The sequence below is a fragment of the Chrysoperla carnea genome, chromosome 2, assembly GCF_905475395.1.
Source record: "Chrysoperla carnea chromosome 2, inChrCarn1.1, whole genome shotgun sequence".
Taxonomy (NCBI): domain Eukaryota; kingdom Metazoa; phylum Arthropoda; class Insecta; order Neuroptera; family Chrysopidae; genus Chrysoperla; species Chrysoperla carnea.
This window is the reverse complement of record NC_058338.1, coordinates 96,732,308-96,756,253: the sequence shown is the minus strand read 5'-3', so window position 1 is coordinate 96,756,253 and position 23,946 is coordinate 96,732,308. Positions and strand designations below refer to the sequence as shown.

General features: G+C 30.2%; 2 protein-coding genes across 2 annotated transcripts; both read left to right on the top strand.

The window, feature by feature from the left end:
• The first annotated feature begins 1,185 nt into the window (after positions 1-1,185).
• Positions 1,186-8,920, top strand: LOC123293107 (zinc finger protein 83-like). Its single transcript, XM_044873822.1, has 5 exons — positions 1,186-1,338; positions 1,417-2,049; positions 5,649-5,781; positions 6,517-6,750; positions 8,730-8,920. Exons 1-5 carry the CDS (start codon positions 1,186-1,188, stop codon positions 8,918-8,920), a joined length of 1,344 nt encoding a protein of 447 aa, XP_044729757.1.
• Positions 8,921-10,138: 1,218 nt separating this feature from the next.
• Positions 10,139-23,667, top strand: LOC123293106 (zinc finger protein with KRAB and SCAN domains 7-like). The gene is made up of 5 exons (XM_044873821.1): positions 10,139-10,302; positions 10,367-11,002; positions 17,855-17,978; positions 18,047-18,268; positions 23,480-23,667. Exons 1-5 carry the CDS (start codon positions 10,150-10,152, stop codon positions 23,665-23,667), a joined length of 1,323 nt encoding a protein of 440 aa, XP_044729756.1. The 5' UTR covers positions 10,139-10,149.
• Positions 23,668-23,946: the final 279 nt, after the last annotated feature.

The following is a 23,946-nucleotide window of genomic DNA, read 5'->3' as shown; positions in this document are numbered from 1 at the left end:
GAATTTTTTTCCAATCGCAATCTGCTTGACGGGAATCGAAAGGGTGACATATCAACCTTAATTAGGAATTTTGTTGCCTATACCCATATTCAATATTAACAACAATTACAGCGGTTTAAAACGAAACGAAAAAAACGGCGAAAATTCCTTAGTTGCAAAATTAAATTTCTCAACGAATTTTCAACTTACGATTTTAAAATTTACAATATGCTTAGAAAATCAAAGATTTAAGAAAAAATAGACCCTTGATGTTCAACGAGAAATCTGCTATTTTTTTGTTTTTCGTAACAACGAATTCAAGGTCACAATCGCGAAATGTGCCATAACTCGATTCTATTTTTTTTTAATCTTTTGTTTTCTAAGCAATTTGTAAATATTAAAATCGCATATCGTTAAATTCAAAATTGTATATTCGTATGAGAAATTTAATTTTTCAATTACGGAATTTTCGTTTTTTTCGTTGTTTTAAACCGTTTTAAACCGTAATTGTTAATATTGAATATGGGTATAGGCAACAAAATTTCTAATTAAGGTTAAAATTTTCCCTTTCGATTACCGTCAAGCAGATTGCGAGCAGATATGAACTTTCACCTTGCGGCCTGCCCAAAGTTAACAACTTTTTTTCAGACGTTTAGTGCAAAATGGAATTGTGCAAAAACTGTAAGGACGAATAAAATGACCGAAAGCTAATTTTATTCGTTGAGATTTCAGTTAGAAGACAGAGGGGTCCATTTTATTGCAGCAAATCCATTGAGTGAGTAGCCCTCTCCAGAGATTAAAACAACTTCTGACCTGTAACCGAAAACAACACATACAATCCGTAACTTTTTTGGCCTAGATCGGCTGAGTAACCTGGTAAAAGATTCATTTTTTACTACCGCAGTGCTAAAATCTTAGAAATATTCTCGGATAAAACATAATAAAAAATAATGCTCGGCTGTAATAAATTGTTGCCTAAAATGTTGTTGGTCTGTACTTAGTATTAAGTCTATGACTTAAAAAAAACTTATTTCCTAAAATAAATTTTTCCTCTTTAAAGATACAAAAATTTTCTTGAATATGTTTTATTTTTGTATCTGTTACGGTGAAATATAAAAAAAAATTAATTCCAAGAATAAATATTTTTTGTTGATTTTGTGCTTTTAATTTAAGTTTGAGATTAAGAAAAAAAAAGTTTAAAAAACAATGGATTACAGTATGATTGAATTAAATGATTTTCCAATAGTGTGTCGAATATGCTTAGAAAAAAAAGAAAAATTAATTTCAATATTTACTGAAATTTCTAATTTAGAAGGAAAATCCTATCGAGAAATGTTAAAAGAATGTGCCTCCGTCAATGTATGTAAAAGAACAATACACAAAAGAAGCAATTTATATGGTTTTCTTTTAACATTTTGCTTCTTTTTTTTTTTTTAGATTTCTGAAAATGATACCTTGCCTAAAAATGTATGCCTTCAATGTTCAAAATATTTAAAACAAAGTTACAAACTAAAAGTACAATGCTTGTCATCAGAAAAACATTTACAGAGTTTAATTGAAAATTCTCAAAAAATCAAAGTAGAAGAACCATTTTCACAAAATGAAATATTAGATAATGATTTCAATTTTTATGATGATGACGATAATAAAGATTATGATTTTAATTTTTATGAATCAAAAACTAATTATCCCATGCAGCAAGTTGAAGTTATTGTAAAAGAGGAGCTTTCAGATAATTTTACCGACAACAGTTCAAATTCTAAAAAAATTAATAAAGTGGTGAATTATAAATGTACAGATTGTGAAGCACAGTTCACATGTGCAAATAAATTGTTTGATCATAGTGTAGACGTACACTCCAAATCAGTGGTACAGTGTGAGTTTTGTAAAACAGATTTTAACACTGGAAACGATTTACGAATTCATTGTTCGGATTCCACTATCTGTAAATGGTGTTTAAAAGATTGTGACTGCATTAATAATTTAACAAAACATAATCAAGAACATAATGTCTGTGATAAATGTGGGAAAACATTTAAAAATGCTGAGCTCTGCCAAAAGCATATGGAGGTATTCCTAAAAATTCAAATTATTAGCGCTGATCGTATCAAACCTTCCCTCTGGCATTCCTTAAGGACGTTTACCCAAAAATGTGTATCATTTTTAATACTTTTATTTCTAAATTTTCCAATTTAACATCCTAAATTTTGCATTTTTAATATACCAACTCTATTAGATAGTCCTCTATCTGGTAATTACGCTCACGCTCTGATTAATACGCTAGTAATGTAGAACGCCATCTCGTGTTTTATTTTGTAAACAGTGGTTTTGTTTTCTCTCTAATTCATAAGAATGTCCAGGAAAATGATAAAATTTCAATTCTGGATTATTACTGGGCGTGTTTTCACAATTAATAACACAGCACTTTCGATTCGATCATTTTTACTCATTTTATTGAATATTAAATCATTATTTAATTCCACGTGTCAAATGACGTTTTAGCCCGAGAGCTGGTAGACATTTTTGAGTAGGTGTTAAAAACATTCTGAAATTTCGTCAAATAATACCCTAATACAAAAATGCAGACCTGGCTCTAGAATAGTGGAATCTTTAGAACCAACCCCTATATTATCAAACATAAAAATTTTTTGTTGCAAAAAATATATTTGAGGCAACTTGTATTTTTTTTTTAAAGAAAACTTAAATATTGAAAAATGAAGAAAATAAACATTTGTGAGGGATTGTAACCCGCCAACATGCTTACAAAACTACTTTTCTTGCTATTTTCTGAATCACCTGGCAGGTAGAAAATTCCATCAAAATGATCGGTCTTTTTTAGAATATTTATTTTTAATACTAAACAATTTCCTATAAAAATTTCAACTTGACTCAAACATATTTTTTGTATTTACTCGCAAAGTACTTTTGCAAGCTTCTTGCAGGGTACAAAATCCCTCGCAAATGGCCTGAATTGTTTATTTTCTTCATTTTTCAATATTTAAGTTTTCTTTAAAACAAGTGAAAACAAACAATTGACTGAGTTAATTATTGAAATACCATGTATAGACAGTGTTGATTACGAAATCGTTTGTTTTTTAACGTCATGTAAGTGAAAAAAGATAGCCACACACACATAAACGATATTCCCATATAATACATACTTTATAATTTGCGTCTCATTTGCGTTCTAACGGTTAAAAAGTGATATTTACGAAAAATGTTTCCTAACGATAGTTGTTTATTTTTTTATAAGGAACATTTTTTAAATTTAAACATTCGTTCTACCCCTAACAGTTAACAAAATGGTTCCGTAGGACCTAATTGACTTATGTTGCTCATTTACGACTCTACCTCACTTTTTATGTCCTGAGCGAATTTCCAGAATGCCCCAACCCCCTACCTAAAAATGTGTACCAGTTATACTACTATTTCTGCTAAACCACTTTTTACAAAAAATAAAACACGAGATGACACAAAGGTTATCCGTCAAATCTATTTTATTAGTGTATAATAATGTGTTTGTCTAATTAAGAAATACGAAAGCGGCCGAATATCGGCTTTGTCAATTAGTCGGAACATCAGTAAAAATAATTAAATGTAAGTGAGCGTTTTTTTTGCATTTCCAAAAATTCGTTATGAACTTCTGAATCTGACGCGCTCGAGTTACTGTTTTTCTTCAATTTTTAACCTTTCCGCACGGCCACTCCCACCACCCAAACCGTCAGAGTAATATATTTTCGTTATCAGAGATATGTGAAAGTATTAAAATTTCAATGTCTGACACGCTCGAATTACTTCATGGGTCGATTATTTTTTACATTTTCTAAGGCCTGTAAATCCTCCCCCCACCGCTACAATAAAAATCTTTATAGGATTTTTTTTCTTAAAATAATCTAAGCTACAAAATTCAATAGGTCTCGGCGACGCTGGAGTAACTACATATTTAGCATCTTGGGCTCCCCTACTGTAAACAATTTTATACTGGCCGGAATTACGTTTGAAAAAAATTTAACAGCTTTCAGGGAGTGGTTTAACTTCGACCAGCCTCTGGATTCAATCAAACCTTAAAAATATAATTTTCTCATAATGGGGCGACTACGATATCCGAGGCATCGCTATTTGACAAGTGAGTCTAACAAATTTAGTTAAAATAAACCGAAAATAAAGGCATTAATTTCGGCTTGCTTTTTGATTTATTAAAACGTTTTATTTAATGTTCCGTTTCACTGTTTACTTTTTACGTTCTGAAAACTGTCATTTTGTATTTCCGACGATTTTCTTTGGTAAAAAACTGCATCAACTGCATTTAAAAAGTAAATTTTTCTGTACATTTTGCTTATTTTTATGATGGCAAACTATAGTTTAAAATTTTCAAAAAAATAATATATAGGATGCTTTATAAAAAAAATTGTCTAGAAGTGGTACTCCACCCCAAATCAGATTTTACAATTATTTATAGGTTGACCATGCCAGTCAAAATGGTAATTTTAAACAAAGAGTTAACACGGAACTGCGGGTTTTTTGGCTTTTTGATTAAACCTGTGATTGTGTTCCTTCACTGATCAACCACTGATAAAAAAAAGTCCGATCTTGAATCGGAAACTTCCGATTCAACCAATCGGAATAAATATGATTCAATTTTGAAAAAATTCCAATTCATTCCAATTGAAACCAATCAAAATTTTGAATCGAAATTTAATTGAAAGGAATTTGATTTAATTCGAAAAAAATTCACCATTAATTCCGATTCAATTCAATAGAACTAATCGGAAATTTCCAATTGGTTTCAATTCATGAATGGGATCGAATTGAAAATTTCATATTGGGTTCTATTGGATTGAATCGGAATGAATTAGAAATTTGAATGGGAATCGAATGGAACTTTTATCAAGGACGGTTTGGTCATGCCTTTAATGGGGTCGAGTTAGTACGAGTTAGTACATGAAGATTTTTTGGTTAGCCTTGAGATTGCATTCACTCACTGATCCACTGCATTAATTTAAATTTTCAAAATATAAAAGAAATTTTGCACCCACCCTGTATATATCTACACCACACTGTAGTCCGTTTATATCTACGTTATTAATAATTTGTTTGTTTTTATTCTTTTTTTACAATATTATGTATACATTTTTTTTTTTAATTTCGCGTTAATTTTTTCTGATAGAAAAATGAAATACTAAATGGGGAATACTAAATTTAAAACAGAATCAATCAAAGGTGCGGCTATAATTTTTTTTTTTGAAAAACTGTTTACCATGAATCAAAATAAGTAAAGATAATGAAATCTCGTTTCCGTATATTACTTGGTCTAAAGTGTAAATTGGGTAATTTCGTTAATAATTCGAAATTAGTTTTTTCTATGTTCCTACTTGATTCGAGTTTTTGGGGGTTTTTAACGTCAATCATTAGTTATTATAGGAATTTACTAAATTCAATCCAAAAAATGGCCAAAATATGAGATTTCAAGTTGTACTTTATACTTCGATTACTTGAAAACCAAGTACAAAATTGAAAATTGTTACTCTTCATTTTCCCTTTATTAAGCTATAAATGGGAAAATTTTCCCTTCAAATCATGGCGCCACGGATATCGTAATCGTACAAGTCATACTAATAATAATTTAAGATTATTAAATAATTTATATTTTCTCATGATTTCTATTTAAGATTCATATAAAAGAAAATAAAAATAATGGTTTTTTATGTACATATTGTGGAAAATCATTTTCGAATCGATCAAACATGACAATTCATACCCGAAAACATACCGGAGAAAAACCATACCAGTGTGACATTTGTGGTAATTAAAAAAAATATACAGTGTATCGCATTTAAGATGAAGATACCCTCATATTTTCGTTATTTATAGGAATAATGGTTTGAAATTTTGCACGGTCATACAGGGTGATGGGTCATATTTTTTAAGACACAATTTTTTTAAGTATTTAGAATGCACCATAATTTATTCAAATTTTTAAATTAATATTTAATACTTTAAAAAAATGATTTAGTGTGAGATACTCATTTTTGTCAATATAACAACAATCTAAAAGTAACGCAAAAAGATCTATTTTCAGCGTTCAATTAAAATTATAAATAATGTAGATATACTTCCGGGGATGGAAGTTTTCTATTGAAAATTTCCTCCTCTTTAAGAATCTTTTTTAAAATTTCGTAAATATTAAATATTTATCAAATATTAGCTAAAACGAAAAACCTTCTTTTCTTCATCTTTAATTGTTTATAACTTTTGAAATTTTTTATGTACTGAAAAACACTTCTGGCACATTTTTCAAATCCAACAAGCTATTACCCGTATTTTTAGACCATTATTTCTATATTTCACAAATTTGAACTTGTTGACTAGAGTATAAATTTCAAATTTCAGCTCACATTGTATGAGTGTGCAAAATTACAAATCAATATTCCTATAAATAACGAAAATATGAGCATGTCTTCATCTTAAATGCGACACACTGTATATATATTTAAAGAAATCTTAGGATTTTGTTTATGCTTTGTTTATAAATTTTAGAAGCCCAATTTATAGAAAATCGTCATTTAAAGAGGCACATGAATAAACATTCAACAGAGAAAAAATTTGAATGTGATATTTGTAGTGCCAAATACAAATGGGAAGAGGGTTTAAGACAGCATAAATTGGCTCAACATATGCAAGGAGAATTTCCATGTACAATTTGTGATAAAATTTGTAACACTAAAAAGTATTTACGAAGGCATTTATTATCTCATTCTGGAAAACCGCGAGGTAAGCAAATATTTATTTACTTTGTCACCTCCCCCTCCTTGGTGTGACACCACATTATAATTTAATAGAAATAATTAAAATAAAACAGCAGTTAAAATTTTTTTAATAAAAAACTTAAATAAAATAAACATCAAGTCAAATAATTTAAAGAAGAGAGTATAATCAAAACTTGATTTTTATAGGTTAATTTTTTCTTTTTTTTACATATAAATTTAGCGTTTATATTTTAAATTTTAACATGTGATGTCACAGACTTTTGATACTCTCTACCCCTTGTCACACAATGTCACATTTCATAGACCCTCCCCCTCCTTTTAACGTGCGACGTAATTAATGACAGAATTGATCAGAAAAAAAACAAGTGAAAACAAACAATTGACTGAGTTAATTGTTGAAATACCATGCATAGTCAGTGTTGATTTCTTTATCACATTACACATACAAACATGTGACACATACATAACTGATAATCAAGTATAGTATATAAATTTTCCGCCTAATTGGCGCTCTCGCGGGTAAACAGTGATGTTTACGGAAAAATGTTTCAAACAAAAGTTCTTTAATTTTAGATAAGGAACATTTTTTACATTTAAACTTTTGTTCTATCTCTAACGGTATACAAGATGGGTCCTACGGACCCAAGACCCAATTGACCTATGATGCTCATTTACGAACTTGACCTCACTTTTTACGTCCTGAATACGCTGTAAAAATTTCAGTTCGATATCTTTTTTCGTTTTTGAGTTATCGTGTCCACAGGCGGACGGACGGACGGACAGACAACCGGAAATGGACTAATTAGGTGATTTTATGAACACCTATGACAAAATTTTTTTCCTAGCATCATTATTTTTAAGCGTTACAAACTTGGGACTAAACTTAAAATACTATGTATATTTCATACATGGTATAATAAGACGGTAAAACTGTCGATATGATTAAAAAACCCAAGTAAGTTTTTTCACCGGGATTATCTTTATTTGAATTAAAAATGACCTATAAAAAGTCCATTGCAAAATCATGTGCGCAGAAAAAATTATTCAAGGTCAAAGGTCGCTAATAGCTTTTTTCAGAAAATATTTCGTAAACTATTAAGTTTACAGCATTTTTAGTTATTACAAAAAGCGGTAAAAATAGGCATAATGGGCCAAATCTGGTGCCCATGACACAGTTATAACTAGCTACAACTTTTGTTTGAAAACTCACCTCGGAGAGCAAAATGATTCAAAAATTCATGGCCAGCGCACAAAATAATCTCTTCGAAAAGTACTTTCAGCCATTCAAAATTTTTTTCAAAACGGGCTCGATTTTGACTCTTGTGCGGCTTTGAGCGTTAAATTTAACTAAAAAAAATAGACTTAAGTCCAGCATCAAATTGTAAAAATGAGCAATAAGTCTTAACGATAAGGTCTACCCTCATTATCCTCAAACCATAATTGTGCTGACGCTTGACGCTGAGTTTGAGCGTCAAATTAGCTCACGTGGTCAGTGTAAGTTGTGCTGTCATCTGGAAAAATACTTAGCAGTGTCACAAACAAAGTTCATCAGCTTTTTATTTTCAGATAGTTGTTTATTTGACATTACCATGTGTTTTTTTAAAAATGAGCTTCTAGTCCATTGAAATGTTACATTATTTTGGCCTAACCTTGCGTTTTGTTTATGGGAATTCTAGAGCGCTTCAAAGTCGACCAGGTTCAAACTACTCGCAAGAATCCGGTAGCTATGAAACGTCTGCCTTAATTTTTTATTTTCATGAATTGTTTATAATTTTTTTTTTACATTACTACATTATTAATTATCTAAAAATGACAAAGCGATTTGCTACAAATTATGTCTTTACAAAATTTTTGTGGGGTGCATAGTTCAGGAGATATAGCGTCCATCATGAGGTTACATAAATCTTAAAGGAGAATGTAAACAAAAATTTAATTTTTGATTCTAAAGAAATAAGTTAATAAATATTCTAAATTTTCTCGCAGGTGGTGAATGGAACCTTGTATGTACATATTGTAACAAATTATTTAATAGAAAAGATAATCTAAAAGTACATTTAAGAATTCATACAGGAGAAAAACCATTTGTTTGTAATAAATGTGGAAGAGGTTTTTCCGCTAAACATGTTCTAAATGGTCACATGAAAACTTGTAACATTAAGAATAATATTATTTGAAATTAAAATAAATTTTTTGTTAAATAATTTATGAAATTTTTAAACAATTATTTAGAAAATTAAAAAGAAAAAAAAAAGAATACAAATTTGACAACACGGTTGGAATAAGTTGCATCAATGATATTACCCCATTTACTAGTCGATTATAAAGTAACTAGTCGCCCGTGTGGAATTCCGCAGTGCGATACTCATGGCTAAAACAGGCTAGAGAAATAATATACAAGGTGTTTTAAGTTGACATATGCTTGAGACTCGAAAAACAACTTTCATCCATAAATGCTTCAAGCGAATAATGTTGGGTGTGTAGGCGCACATCTTATAACACAGAAAATAAGCCGGAAAATACCATCAAATGTGGAAAATCGAATCTAACTGCACTAATTGTGAGCCATCTGCAACTACTGAGATTATGGATGTTGAGGTGATTTGTCTTTCTGAAATAATAATAGAACAGGATGAAAGTTGCGACGAAGAGAGACCCACACATCCTGCATAAACCATTCTTGAATACGATTCTGATTACGACTGATGTCAATAATATTTGTAAATTACTGTACCTATGTCAAAATTATTTGATTATGTGAACAATTTGAATAATTATGCAAAGATTACCAAGTTACAAAAGTTACTTAAAAAGACATTTTAAATAATATATGATCAATTTTGAGTAGGATTGATTTGACCACTTTTGACGATTTCATCCCCTTCAGCTCCACGAACCCTGATACGAAAGTACTGCTGTGTTTCACTGCTGTCCCCTCAACCTCTCCCTAGAAAATCCCATTTTCCTGCATTTGGAAAGGTTTTCAATAGGGTGTGGGCCTTCTCGAATTTTTCCGGATATATGCCGGAAATCGTTAGAGCCGTTTTTGAGAAAACCCCAAAAATGCTGTTTTGGCCTAGAGGGTAGTACCCTTGAAAAAAGACCTAACGAAAAAATCGTCTGGAATTATGACCAAACTGAACCTATTTACCGAGTTTGAGAAAAATCGATTGAAAATTGAAGGCTCCAGCTTGGTTACAATCATACCGACGGACGCAACATTTTTTAAAAACCACTTTTTGGAATCAGGGACCCTCAAAACGTGTATTTCCGTTGAAACCCCGATATCGAGTTTTTTTTCGATCGCAATACTTTATTATATTTATAATATAATAAAGTCATGTATGATAAAATTTTTTATCTTAAATGCCTCTAAGCATTAAGTTCCCGAAAATTAGGGGAAAAAATGGATAATAGTAGGATTGAATTAAGTGATTTTCCAACAGTGTGTCGAATATGTTTAGAAAAAAGAGAAAAATTAATTTCAATTTTTACTGAAATCTTTCATTTAGGTGAGAAATCCTATCGCGAAATGTTAAAAGAGTGTGCTTCTGTTCATGTATGTATAAAAATTCCAAACAAATTTTAATTATATTTCTTTGAAATTAAATTTCTTATTTTAGATTTCTGAGAATGATTCTTTACCTAAAAATTTATGTTTTCAATGTTCACAACATTTAGAACAAAGTTATAAACTGAAAATACAGTGCTTATCATCGGAAAAACGTTTACAAAGTTTAGTTGAAAACTCTCAAGAAAAAGTAAAAGAAGAAGAACCATTTTTACAAAATGATGTATTAAATGATGATTTCAAATTTTATGATGATGACGATAATAAAGACGATGATTTTAATTTTTATGAATCAAAAACTAATTATCCCATACAGCAAGTTGAAGTTATTGTAAAAGAGGAGGCCACTGATGATCATCCTGAAAATAGTTCAAATGCTAAGAAAAGTGGTAAAGTAGTGAATTATAAATGTACAGATTGTGAAGCGAAGTTTACATGTGCAAATAAATTATTTGATCATAACAAAGATGTTCACTCAAAAACTGTCGTACAGTGTGAGTTTTGTAAAACGGATTTTAATTGTGGAAAAGAATTAAAAAATCATTGTTCTGAGTCCAGTGTTTGTAAGACGTGTACGAAAGATGTGAATTGTGTGAATAATTTACTAGAGCATAAAAAAGAACATAATGTTTGTGATAAATGTGGAAAAACATTTAATCATGCAGGAGCATGTCGGAGACACAAACAGGTATTTTAATATAAACTTCTTTACAGATTATTTGTAGGTGAAGGAAGCAAATAAAACAACTTTGATCATTTATCTCTTTAAAAGCTGTACATTGAGGTTTATTTTTAGGTAAAATAAGCGCTATTTCGTCTGCGCAAGGCACTAAATTGTATTTAAGTGCCTATACTTGAAAATAATAAGTAGGTATTGGATTTTAACGCTAAGATGTCAGCGCCATGAATATCAAAATGTAAACCATTCTCGTTACAATTCAATGATTAAAGAGAGAGGAGATGTATGCTTTACTATACATTTTAATGTGCTGTGCTATGTTTGGCGTTCTGGCAATAGTTCTTTTTTTTTATCACTAGATAGAGTCTTTCTTAGCATTAAAATCCAATAATATTAGCTATCTATACCAATCAAATTTTTTTTTAAAAATAAGTTTAGGATTCTGAGTATAAAATTAAAAAATATTGACAGATTCCGGTGGTGCTTACGGCGTCATCCTGAGGTTTTTGGTGGATATCTCGGAAACTATGCTCTTTAGAGCAAAAATCATAGAGACCATTATTGTAGAGAATAAAATTTTGCATATTTTCTTTGTCAAACTTTTTTGGTAAAACTTACCGTTAACAATTTATGCCTCATTTAATGGATAATCGAAAAAAAAAAATATCCCAAATTTTATTGACCCGGAGTATTGTTTTAATTACGAGTTGGTTGGATGAAGTTTGTCAACTATAGAGAAGTTAGTTGGGTTCTAAATTTTTTAGCCCCTGCGTTCAAAAATGAGACACTATTTCAGGAATTTTTTTCGGTCTATTTTTTCCGCGTTTATTTTTTCCTAAATCCTATTTAATGAACATATTTTTTTATCTCAGCTGATAACTCGTATAATGTTGAATTAATCAATAAAATGCATCTATCAATTTTCAAAGATAAATTTATTCTTTACAACTTTTATTAGATACTTTATTTTCGAATTTCCATATTTTTTGAGCTTCTTTTATTTTATTATGGCAACTGTACAGAACATAATTAACAATAATTACTCAATAATCCAGGATATTTCAAATAAAAGGATTGGAGAATAGATTGATCTTTAAAAATGAATAGATTAATTTTATTGATTAATCCGCGTCATACGCGTTAGCGGTTAAGATAGAGAAAACCTGTTCGTTAAATGAGCCACAAAGCGAAAGAAGAGGTCTAAAATTCTATTCTCTACAATAACAGTCTCTCCCCTTTTTCATTATGGCGCCTGAAGCTCCACAGGAATCGGCATTTTGTGACAGTGTAAAAACTCGGTAAGTAATCCTAAACCTTATAAAAAAAAATAGATCGTTAATTTTGTGCGAAGTTAAAATTTTATTTGTACCGGCCCACGGATGTAGTAATTGTAGTAAGGATGTAGTATAAAAGGTCGCGAATTCTGCGTGTGTTGTAGATTGCTCCGAGCAAAAAATCTTTCTATTTAAAGTAAAATCTTTTACCCTAAAGAAAAAATTGTATTTTTTTAAAATACAATTTAATTACCTAAAGAATATATCGTAAATAATTCGTAAAATAATAAAAACAAGTGAAAATAAACAATTGACTGAGTTAATTGTTGAAATATCATGTATAGACAGTGTTGATGACTCTATCACATTACACACACATACATAACTAATATTCCCCTAAGCAGTGATATTTACGAAAAAATGTTTCAAACAAAAGTTGTTTACTTTTTTATAAGGAATATTTTTTATATTTAAACTTTTGTTCTATCTTTAACGGTTTACATGATGGGTCCTACGGACCCAAGACCCAAATGACATATTGCTCATTTACGAACTCGACCTCACTTTTTACGTCCTCAGTACGCTGTAAAAAAAAGAAGCTTTTCAGCTTGATATCTCTTTTCGTTTTTGAGTTATCGTGATGGACCGACAGACGACAAACAGACAGACAGACAGACACACAGAAATGGACTAATGAAGTGATTTTATGAACACCTATATCAAAATTTTTTATGTAGCATCAATATTTTTAAGCGTTACAAACTTGGGACTAAACTTAATATACCTTGCATATTACATATATGCATGGTATAATAAAACTTCACTTATTTAAATTAAGATAAGGTTCACGGGTACATAATTCAATACATAAATAAGTAATAATTTCCCCAAATAAATTTTTACATTAATTTCATATTTAAAAAATTCTATAATACGTTGAAATTTAGTATTGAAAATTAATCGACGTATTTTCGAGACATTCTTAAGCCTTTTTTTGAATTTCATTAGTTAACTTATAATAGTTGTAACACTAGGATTGAAGATTGAATATTCACTAAATTAAATAGAATATTGTTGCGTTTAGATTACTTATATCGTTGAAAAAATTGTTTTAAAACAAGCATAAATACTTCACAAATTTTTTTTTCTTTACAAATTTTACTTATGTTGCCCACACACGTCAACCATATGTAAAACATGTTTCCATGCTTACAAACGAATCAAAAACACTTAAAGAATTCTTTGAGCATACTTTCAGCATGCGCCTAGTTAACAGCCAATAGAAAGCAGGTTCAATGATACCCTGCCACTCCCCCCCTGAGTGAGACTCGGGAGGAGAGAACCCCTATCGGTTATATTCCATCCCTTTTAATGTATTCCGATATCCATGTACTGGCTTATTTAGGGAATGAATTTTTATACTTTGTGGGTTTTATTAGCTTAGACCGTGAATTATCTAACTCACAAACTTTTTATTGTTGGGTTTTCCAGCTAAGAGATATACTCTATCTAGCATTTTTATTAAAAATCCACATTTCCAGTAAACAATCAGTTACCAACATCGTTGGTAGTTTTTAGACACTTATGTGGTATGCACTCCATTATGATTCCATTAAAAAAAAATTTTTTTTGTTATTCTTCAAGGAATTGAAACTGTATTTTTTTTTTAATTTTCTAAATTTTGATTAAAAAATTTTAAAATGAAAAAAACTGATTTTTTTTAACTGTCAAAAATTAGAAAAAATCATTATTTGACAATAATTTTTCATTTTGTTATTTTGTTTCTATGGAGTCAAAAATATATTTTGATAAAAAAGGTCACCTAGTTGACATATTCAAATAAAACGATTATAGATCTATTATAGAATGCGTTGTGATATTTATTTTGTAGAAATTTTTTATTACTGCGTTTAAAACGTGCTTTTGATAGCTTATTCTTTTCGTTATTTAACAAGATTGCTTTCTTGTGTTGTTGATATTTGTAAATTTTGGTAAGTATTTTTCTTGTAGTCTTTTCATCAAAGACTCTCATCTTTGTTGTGCATTGTTTTCAATTTTTCCAGTTTAGTCATCCTTTAGTGCCTTCGGTTTATTTATTTACCATTTCTATTTACTTTTCGTCTTGCCTAAAGAAATTCATGTAAAAAAACATTTACTAAATTGCATTCAACTAGACAATAATATTTATTCAAAAGCATTTAATTTGATATTTAAAAAAAATTTTTGGTTGCCAATAAACCAAAAATAATACATCCAAAAATATCCAACCTAAATTATTAATCGTAGACAATCACCATAAATTACGGAAGTTGGTTTGGCTCACTCACTTATAAGTGGCGCCCCCACACGTCCGCTTTCAACATGCGCATTTAAAACTTCTGTACAATTCACTGACATTATAGTACAAAGACTAAGCATCGCTTGTCTTTCCGTACAGTGAGAGGTGTGAAATCATCTGAGGTAATTGCTTGGTTCAGCTAGGAACATTTATCAAAAGAATATAGGGACATTTCTCAAAAAATTGTACATTGAATATCATAGAGATATGAAGATAGAGAACGCTAGCCTGTAAGTGGATGCGATATGAGAAGCGACAGAGAAGACTGGCAGTAAGTTCTCTGTGTCCTTATCTAAAACATATACTTATATTTAATAATACATATACATACTTACTGATACATATAATAAGTACATATGTACGTATGATTGTGACAAGGACACTGGAGAACTCACTGACAGTCTTCTCTCCCGCTTCACATGTCACATCCACTTACAGGCTAGCAGACTCCTGGCGTTGTCTAACTGTATTATCTCTATGTTGAATATAGACATTTATAAAAAAAAAACATACATTGAATGTCAAATTTTCATATCACAAAATGTTTTACATAAAACATCGTGATTTCACTGAACTTTTTGACTAAAAAAAAAATACAATCACGTAAATAGTATACAGGGTGGGTCATTTTAATCTATAATGGCTAATAGTTCGTTTGTAGTTAACCAATCAAATAATCTAAATTGTAGAGTTTAATGGGGGGCATCATGTTCTGACATCAGAGTGGACCTAGTTCTTTGGATTGCTTTAATAGCCAATTTAGATCCTAAACGGTAAGAGATAGAATAACACATTAAATTAGAAAGTTGATCTTCATAAAAAAACTAAAAATTTTTGTCTAAAACATTTTTCCTAAAAATATTAGCTTGCGGAGGAAGTGCGACTTAAATATATGTCATTATTGATAATTGTAGGTCAAAGTCATGGACAGGCGAATATCCTCTATTGCCCTTGACAACTATTGCCTAAAGCATTTTCTCGAGGTTAGCGCATTTGCTTTCGATTAAATGCAAAAATTGCATATTTTTTTTAGTCGCATTTCCTCCGAAAGATGACGATTTTCGAAAAAAATGGTTTGAACAAAAATTGTTAGTTTTTTATGAGAATCAACTTTCTAATTTAAATTATTGTTCTATCTCTTACCGTGTAGGATCTAAATTGCCTATTAAAGAAATCGAAAGAACTAGAGCCAATTTGATGTCAGAACATGATGGTCCCTCTATTAAACTCTAAAATTTTTGTTTAAGTTAGTTTTTGATTGGCTGTGTTGTCAGCTGAACGAAACAAAATATAGAATTTATATATCTTTCACTTACATAATCGAAATTTTTACCTCGATGAAAAAATTATCGTAGATTTATCGATTATCTTGAATGCAGGATGTTACATAGTACTATACATGGTAGAATTAGACAATATATGTTCGATGAAAGAGGAGTTTTGGTTCAGTTCGCACACGTACCCAGTCGACGCCATCTTAGCTTGTTCCTACTTCCTGTGTGTGAAAAATTTTGGAGGTTTTTGCATTTTTTTGTGAAACAACTCCACATTGCAAATGTGTAAAAAAAAACATTGGCCAACTTGATAGCTCGAACGTAAACAGATAATCAATATAATAGCGGTGACTGGGTACCATGCGAGAGACATTATCGAGAGTGAAAGAATTCCTCCACCCTACCTCTACCAGCGCAAGAGTATTCCTTGTCTAATTCTACCGTTATACTATATATGCAATTATGTGACGTCTACGATAATTATCGTACGACAATCATAGATATAAAACATATGTCTATGATGCCAACCCTGCATCTGGATAACATTCTATGTCTATAAAGAGGCCTGTTAAAAGATTCCAATTAAAATCGGTAGATAGAGTTATCCTTACTCAGCAGGATTGTCGAATAAAAATGATTTACATGGTCAGATGCAAAAAAATTTTAAACAAAACAAAAAAAAAAACTGTTTTATGGATTGTTGATATTTGTGACATTATGGCGCCTAAATCTTAACTGTAAAAGCCAATAGCTATCTTTTAAATATATTTACGTACTTGCGTTAAATTCGACCCAAATTTAGTGGGATTACACACTCTTTCAACAAAATTAGATAAAATTTGAGTATGATAGAGCAAAATCGAATTGTTTGCATTTTGATGACGTCATAAAGTACAGAGTGGGCCAAATTTGATGTTTTCATATGGTCCATAACTATACGAGATAGAAAATAATGGATAGTATTCTGTCGATTTCTTTTTTTGATACAAGTACATTGGCGTCAACCAAAAACTGGTTAGCATTTTTTGTTTTGGAGTTATAAGCAAAAGTTCGATTTTTCAACTTTTAAACTTATGTGAATAAAGTCTATGTTTAAAAAGTTAAGAGAATATAACTTTGACATCCTAAAAGCGTCCAGTGGCAGTCATTAAAATTTAAATAAAACGGTTGATTTTCGAGTTATGACCCAAAATTCTGATTTTTAAATAGGAAGGATAGTTGTCTATGGCATAGTTAAAACATATTTTCCTTCCTATTTCTAACCATGATTAGTTATTTCATGAAATTAGCCTTTTTGCTAAATGTGGAAATTATGATATGATGGGAGAGCCGACCAAAAGGACAAAGAAATTTTTTGAATTTACTAAAGCTGAACATTTGAGGATTGGTAATAGTAGTTGTGTACACACATACTGCGACAGTCAAGCGAACGATAGAACAGGGATCAGATATATGTTATCGAAACTGTTATGCTTGCCGTGGTATTTAAATGAATTTACTAAAGCTCAAAATTGTTATATAGATTATGTATTGCATATAAATAACAGGTATGTCAGCCAGTTAGTTAAATGTCAGAAAACAGAGGTGGTAAGTCGGCCCTAATGTATGTACCAAAAATAAATAAGATTCATCTCTAACAGACCAACTCTGCTCTCACATTTAAATGAGTTACTGACAAAACTGTTATTTATATGCAGTATACAATCTGAATTAAAAATTCAGCTTGAGTAAATTCTATATATTCATATATCTGACTTCTGTTCTATCATTCATACACTATATAAGTGAACTGACTGCAGTATGTGTGTGTGCACAACTACTATAACCAATCCTCAAATGAATAGCTATAGTCCATTAAAAAAACTAGTAAATTTCTCAAATTTAGTACAAAAAATCAATTTTTTTTTATATCTCGCTCAAATTTTATCCGATCTGAATTAACTTTTTTTTAAACCCACTTTTTTAACTTTTTCAGGTTCATACAAAAGAAAAGGGTTATTTGTGTACATATTGTGGAAAATCTTTCGCTGATCAAAGATATATGATTATTCATACACGGATTCATACCGGGGAAAAACCGTACCAATGTAAAATATGTGGTAATACATGAGAATATTTTTAGACGCCTGGCCTTTCATATGTTTTATATATTATTGAAATGTTTTAGATTCGAAGTTTAAAGATAGTCATCACTTACGGGAGCATATGACAAAACATTCAGCTGAAAGAAAATACGAATGTGATATTTGTAAAGTTAGGTACAAATGGAGTGACAGTTTGAGACAACATAAATTATCACAACACACAAACGAAGAATTTACTTGTAATTATTGTGATAAACGTTGTAAGACGAAAAAATGTTTACTTAAACATCAAATTATCCATTCAGGTACGTTGAATATGTTTATTTTAACTGTATTTCTGCATTTAAGGATGTATGAGCATGGTAGTGGGGGCACAAATTTAAAAATAGATATTTTCTTAATTTTCAAAATATCGAAAATTTTGTTTAATTATTTAGCTTTCGATATTTCGAAAACCAAGACACATATCGAAAAATTTTATTCTTATTTTTCGTCTACATTCATGAAGTTATAACAAAATTCATCATCAAAGTTGAAAATAAGATAAAAATAATTTCAACCCTTAATCTACCCTGCTCTTACATCCCTTATATGGACGGAGACACTTAGTTTTTTTTCTTTTCTAATTCATTGCTAATATGTTTACCTTCTATTAAAAAGTTTTTTTTTTAATTTGTTTTCATTCATTCCAAATGAAAATTATCAAAAACTTCCAAAATATGTCGTTTTTTGAGATTCCTCCATAAGAGCCAATGTATTTTATATCGATTTTTAATGACTTTTTTCTTAAAAATTTGCACGGTTACCTAAGCTGAAATTTTAACCACATATTCTTTGAGTAAAAGACTACCTACAAACAAATTTTGAGCCTTTAAATCAAACATTGTTGTCATGCTCATACATCCTTAATCGAAAATAGTGTATTTGAGCGATCACTGTAAACTGTCGCTATTTAATCACCCTTTTTTATTAAATGTAGTAAATTTTTGAAGTGAAACTTCTTTACGTACGTCACTGAAAATAACATTACAGAGAGTGATAGGCTGTTCAAAATAACTGAAAATAAGCGATTTCATAAACTAATTCAAAGGCAAAAAACAAGCTAAAAAAAGGAAGGTTTTGGCATCTAGTTCAAGACCTTACTAATGCGCAATCTCAAAAGTGCTGGGGTTGCGTTAATTAACGCTATGTATACATAAAAATCGATTTTTGGTCAATATCTCGGAAACCATCAACTTTATGAAAAAAAGTTTCAAACAAAAATTGTCGGAAAATATTTTGATATTTCAGCCATTTTTCCGAAACTCGAGGAAAACGGCCAAATATATACATTTATATGCTAATTAACAATATGTTAAAACTAATAGATTTTATTAAAAAAATTTTCAAACAAAAGTTGTTTTGAGTGCAGACCACTCAAAACGTTATAAATGCGAATTTTTTCATGAAAATCGGTATATGGGCATAGAAAATTATTCTAAGCAACTTTTTCTGATAATTTTTTTCGATATCTCTAACCATCTCTGGCGCTAGACAAAATTTTAAGAATTTGCCCTATTTGTCAATTTGTATTAGGCTGAGTTTAATGTTCAGCTTTCGGTTAAATATCTTTAAAAATATGACCCATTCTCCTGTATGACTTTGCCAATTTTCTAATCGATATTCCTATAAATGACGAAAGTGTGAGGGTGATTCACGATTGATTCTACGCTAAGGTACGTATAGCTGAGCGTACCTTAGCGCACACACTGTCCCGTTTTTCTTGATTTTCGGGGAAATGGTTGAAGATATCAAAATTTTTGATTCTACATTTTCTTTAGAAAAAAAAATTCGGACAATTTTTGTTGGAAACTTTTTTCATAAGTTCATGGTTTCCGAGATATTGGCCAAAAATCGTTTTTTTTTTTTTTTTTTTATGTAACAACCCCAGCACTCTTAAGACTGTGCGTTAGTATGGTCTTAAATTAAATGCCGAAACCTTCTTTTTTTTTGTCTTTGAATAAGTTTACGCAAAAACATTATTTTGAGCATACCATGACGTCATCAGTTTGGCATGTTACAAAACTTGCGCTTGGTTTGTCTGCCTCCAATCCGTCCTTAAATATAATATAACATAAGCATTGGTTTGGTGTATTCACCAAATGAAATTGCAACGCCATCTGTTCTTCTCACTGTCTAATATTAACAATAATTTCATTTCCCATTCACATGTGGCGCTTGTTTCTAAAATTTAACAATAATTCTATTTTCCAGTCACAGATAGCGTATATGCACGATTAGATAGGAAAATAGCTTTTTGTGAAACTTTTTCAAATCGTCCCCAAAAGTTTATTCGAATCGTTCTGATCTAAAGCTGTCACGGTCACAAAATAATTTAACGGGTAGTTTTTGAGCTACGAGCGATCAAAAAAGCTACACATATATTATAGTTATAGTATATGACTACCGTGTGTGTGTGTGTGTGTGTGTGTGTGTGTGTGTGTGTGTGCGAGAGAGAGTTTCTGTTGTATTATATTGTATTGTCTTATTCAAATTAAGATAAGTATTTCTGTGGGCTGTATATGCATTTTGTTAAAATATATCCCCTTTAGAACCCAGAATAAAAATATTTAACTAGATTTATAAATCATTAGCTAAACCGATTTAGATTGTTTTGGCAACCCTCTTCTGTAGCATTACTTAAAACCGTTAAAAATAAAAATAAATTGCTAAAATAAAATAGATTTGCAATGCCCTAAATCAAATTTAAAAAATATTAAAATAAAATAAAGATAGGATTACTACCCTTAAAATAAAAATAAAAATAAATACCAGAATATGATACAAATATATATGTAATGTAACGCTTCTAAAACAATATAATTGACAGCCTTACACCTGAAACACAATAAAATATTAATGTTAAATCCTTAGATCGGATTATCGTTGTGAATACTATTATAAAAATATATAAAAAAAACAAAATGGATTAGTCGAAAATTACTAATTTAAAATCATAAGCAACATTGAATTAAAACCAAAAATAAAACTGTTCTCCTCAGTGTACCTAAAACAGAATAAATAATTTCAAAATTAAAAAAATCCTGTAGCAGACAGAAATGAGCAAAAAAGAATAGAAATAGAATAAATATTACCAAATGAAGATTTGAAACAGAAGAAAGTCTTAATTAGTGTACCTAAAAAAAATTCTAAATTAAAATAAAAATAAAATTTACTAAATAAAGATTTGAAATAAAACAAAAAAAAAAAAAAAAAAAAAATTAGTGTACCTCATACAGAATAAATAAATAGAATTAAAAAGATCCTGTAACAGACAAAAACCAAATTAAATGAAATGGAAATAAGCAAAATAAAAAAAATAGAAAAGATAATTAAATAAAACCCCTTCTCATTCTTCCCCACCTTCCTCAAACCCATCGTAAAAAGCGGCAAGGGGTGATAAAAATATTTGAGTGATATATTTCAAAACTAGAAATTACAAGTTTTTTAAAGAGCTCATAAAAAGATTTTTGATAACATCTTTTTTATAAAATGGCGGCCAGATAAAAAAATGCCTAAACTATTAAAAATTGGGAGAGTCATAAAAGATTTTACAAAACGATATGCCATGGCTTAAAAGAAGGCAGTTTAAGTTTTCAAATGATTTGAAAAAAATTTTAGTGCGATGATAATTTCAAAAGACACAGGATTTTAAATCCTGAAGTGCCAATTTTACTTGGAAAGCCAATATATACGTAATTTTCAAGAAAAGTAAACAAGCTTTCGAGTGGTCTTAAAAAATTTGTTGTAAAATAATTTTTAAAATTTGTCTTGCTTCTAAACTTCATATAAAATTTAGGGATAACATTTCTCATACTTTCAACCCTCTGTGCAAAGCGGCAAGGAGTGATTTGGAGCGGCAAGAGGTGATTTGGGAATTTTTAGCAATATATTCCAAAACTAGAAAGTTCAAGTTTTCAAACGAGCCATTGCGATTCGAAATTCGATGATTTTTCACAGGGATACAGCTGTTTGAAATTAAGGTAAAATTTTATGTTAAACAAATTTTCCTTTAATACTTTACTTCTGTATATAATATATGCTTTGATCGCCCGTAGCTCAAAAACTACCGGCTAAAAATTTTTGTGGCCGTGAGAGCTTTTGATGAGAATGATCTGAAGAACATTGTAGGGGTTGTTTGAAAAAGTTTCCCAGAACGCCATTTCCCTAGTCATATAGGAACTATAACCATAATATATGTGTAGCTTTGAACGTCTGTAGCTCGAAAACTACTCGTTAAACATTTTTGTGGTCTTGAGAGCTTTTGATCAGAACTCAGAACGATTTGAAGTTTCATAGAAAATCATTTTCCTATCTCAGCGTGCGGAGACCTTTAAAAATAGTTCTATTTTCCGTTTACAGATGGCAATTTATTGTCATTCTACATAAGGGGGCGTCCATAAATTACGTGAGGTGTTTTTTTAAATTTTCTGTCCCTCCCTCTCCCCTTGGTGAGATGTCGTGAGGTTTTAGTCAATCCCCTCCCCGTCCCCCAATCTCACGTGAGATTTTTCAGAATGTGGGTTTATTACGTAAACGCGTTAGATTGTTTATTGTAAAAAGAAAAAAACAATTTGGTTTGTGCTTTTATTTACTACTAGTTAAGACTACCAATCAATATTGCTGAGAGTTATAAATGTAATAAAAAGTTAAGAATAGAATACTTAAATTATGTCTACTGTGATTAAAAAAAAAGAATTACTCTAATTCAGTCCATGGAGAATTATGCGCGGTCTCAAGAGAGACTATTGGAACCAACATGTCCATATGATTTTCAGTAAAATCCAGGTTTCTTAACATTTTAATACTGTATAGTCCATCTCTACTATTATTTTATCTATGGCATGCACCGAGTCGAGTAAAATAATTACAAGAATAAACAAAGAAGGTTAGAACCTGTCCGTGTGTCGCTGCCACTCAGCTCGTACGCTCTCGTTCATCGAGTCGCAAGTTCGGCTGATAGTGGCGCGAAAACAAAGGACAGGCTACACTGAACCGTGGATTCAGACTAAATTGAGCTATTTAGTATAAAATAAATATTGTGGTTCGACATTCAGTAGATATATAACGTCGAAGTATGAATGAAATAATTTTTTTCCGAACGAATTAGTGAATAATCGTAATCATATTACGTTAACGCTTAAGATTAAATTTTAAACATGTACATACAATTTGGATTAAATTCAACAAAATAGTATAATATTTTTTTGTTTCAATCAGAAAAAAAATTGCGTGATATTTGTCGAGACCCCCCCTCTCCCCAACGTGAGATTAGATGATATTTGACTCGACCCCCTCCCCCCCTTAATCATCTCACGTAATTTATGGACGCCCCCTAATCAATTATAAATATTTATAATTAGTATAAATTTTGTTTTAATATAAAGCGAGTGAAGTTTCACTTCAATCGTAGGTCCTACGACCCATACATTTGTTTAAATATGTATTTTTAAATTTTTATTATTTAATTGTCGCAGGTGAGCGGAATCATGTTTGTACATATTGTAGTAAGTCGTTCAACAGAAGAGATAATCTTCGAGTTCATTTAAGAATTCATACAGGGGAAAAACCATTTGTTTGTAATAAATGTGGAAGAGGTTTTTCCGCTAAACATGTTCTTAATGGTCACATGAAAACTTGTAACATTAAAAATAATATTATTTGAATTTAGATAAATTTTTATTAAATAATTTTAAATTTTATTTGAGTTCATTCGTATAATTAATACCTTCTTTGAAAATTCCTTGCTTAATAATGTTTTTTTAAGGCAAAAAACCAATTCTTTAGCAGAAGAGTTCCATCACTGGAATTTTTGTCTTTTCATATTTTTAACATTAACTTAATACGCTTAATGAAATTTATAAATTAACATTAATAAATTTTGAGCTTTTTAACTCAATTTGTTAAGGCTTTAGAAGTATGAAAAACCTTAAAAACCGCGGGA

Bases quoted from the DNA above. Each gene is read 5' to 3' on its own strand.
- LOC123293107 (XM_044873822.1), top strand. From the start codon at position 1,186: ATGGATTACAGTATGATTGAATTAAATGATTTTCCAATAGTGTGTCGA. The intron at 2,050-5,648 runs GTATTCCTAAAA...TTTCTATTTAAG, and splicing joins TCTGCCAAAAGCATATGGAG to ATTCATATAAAAGAAAATAA. The intron at 5,782-6,516 runs GTAATTAAAAAA...TATAAATTTTAG, and splicing joins ATACCAGTGTGACATTTGTG to AAGCCCAATTTATAGAAAAT.
- LOC123293106 (XM_044873821.1), top strand. From the start codon at position 10,150: ATGGATAATAGTAGGATTGAATTAAGTGATTTTCCAACAGTGTGTCGA. The intron at 10,303-10,366 runs GTATGTATAAAA...TTCTTATTTTAG, and splicing joins AAGAGTGTGCTTCTGTTCAT to ATTTCTGAGAATGATTCTTT. The intron at 17,979-18,046 runs GTAATACATGAG...GAAATGTTTTAG, and splicing joins GTACCAATGTAAAATATGTG to ATTCGAAGTTTAAAGATAGT.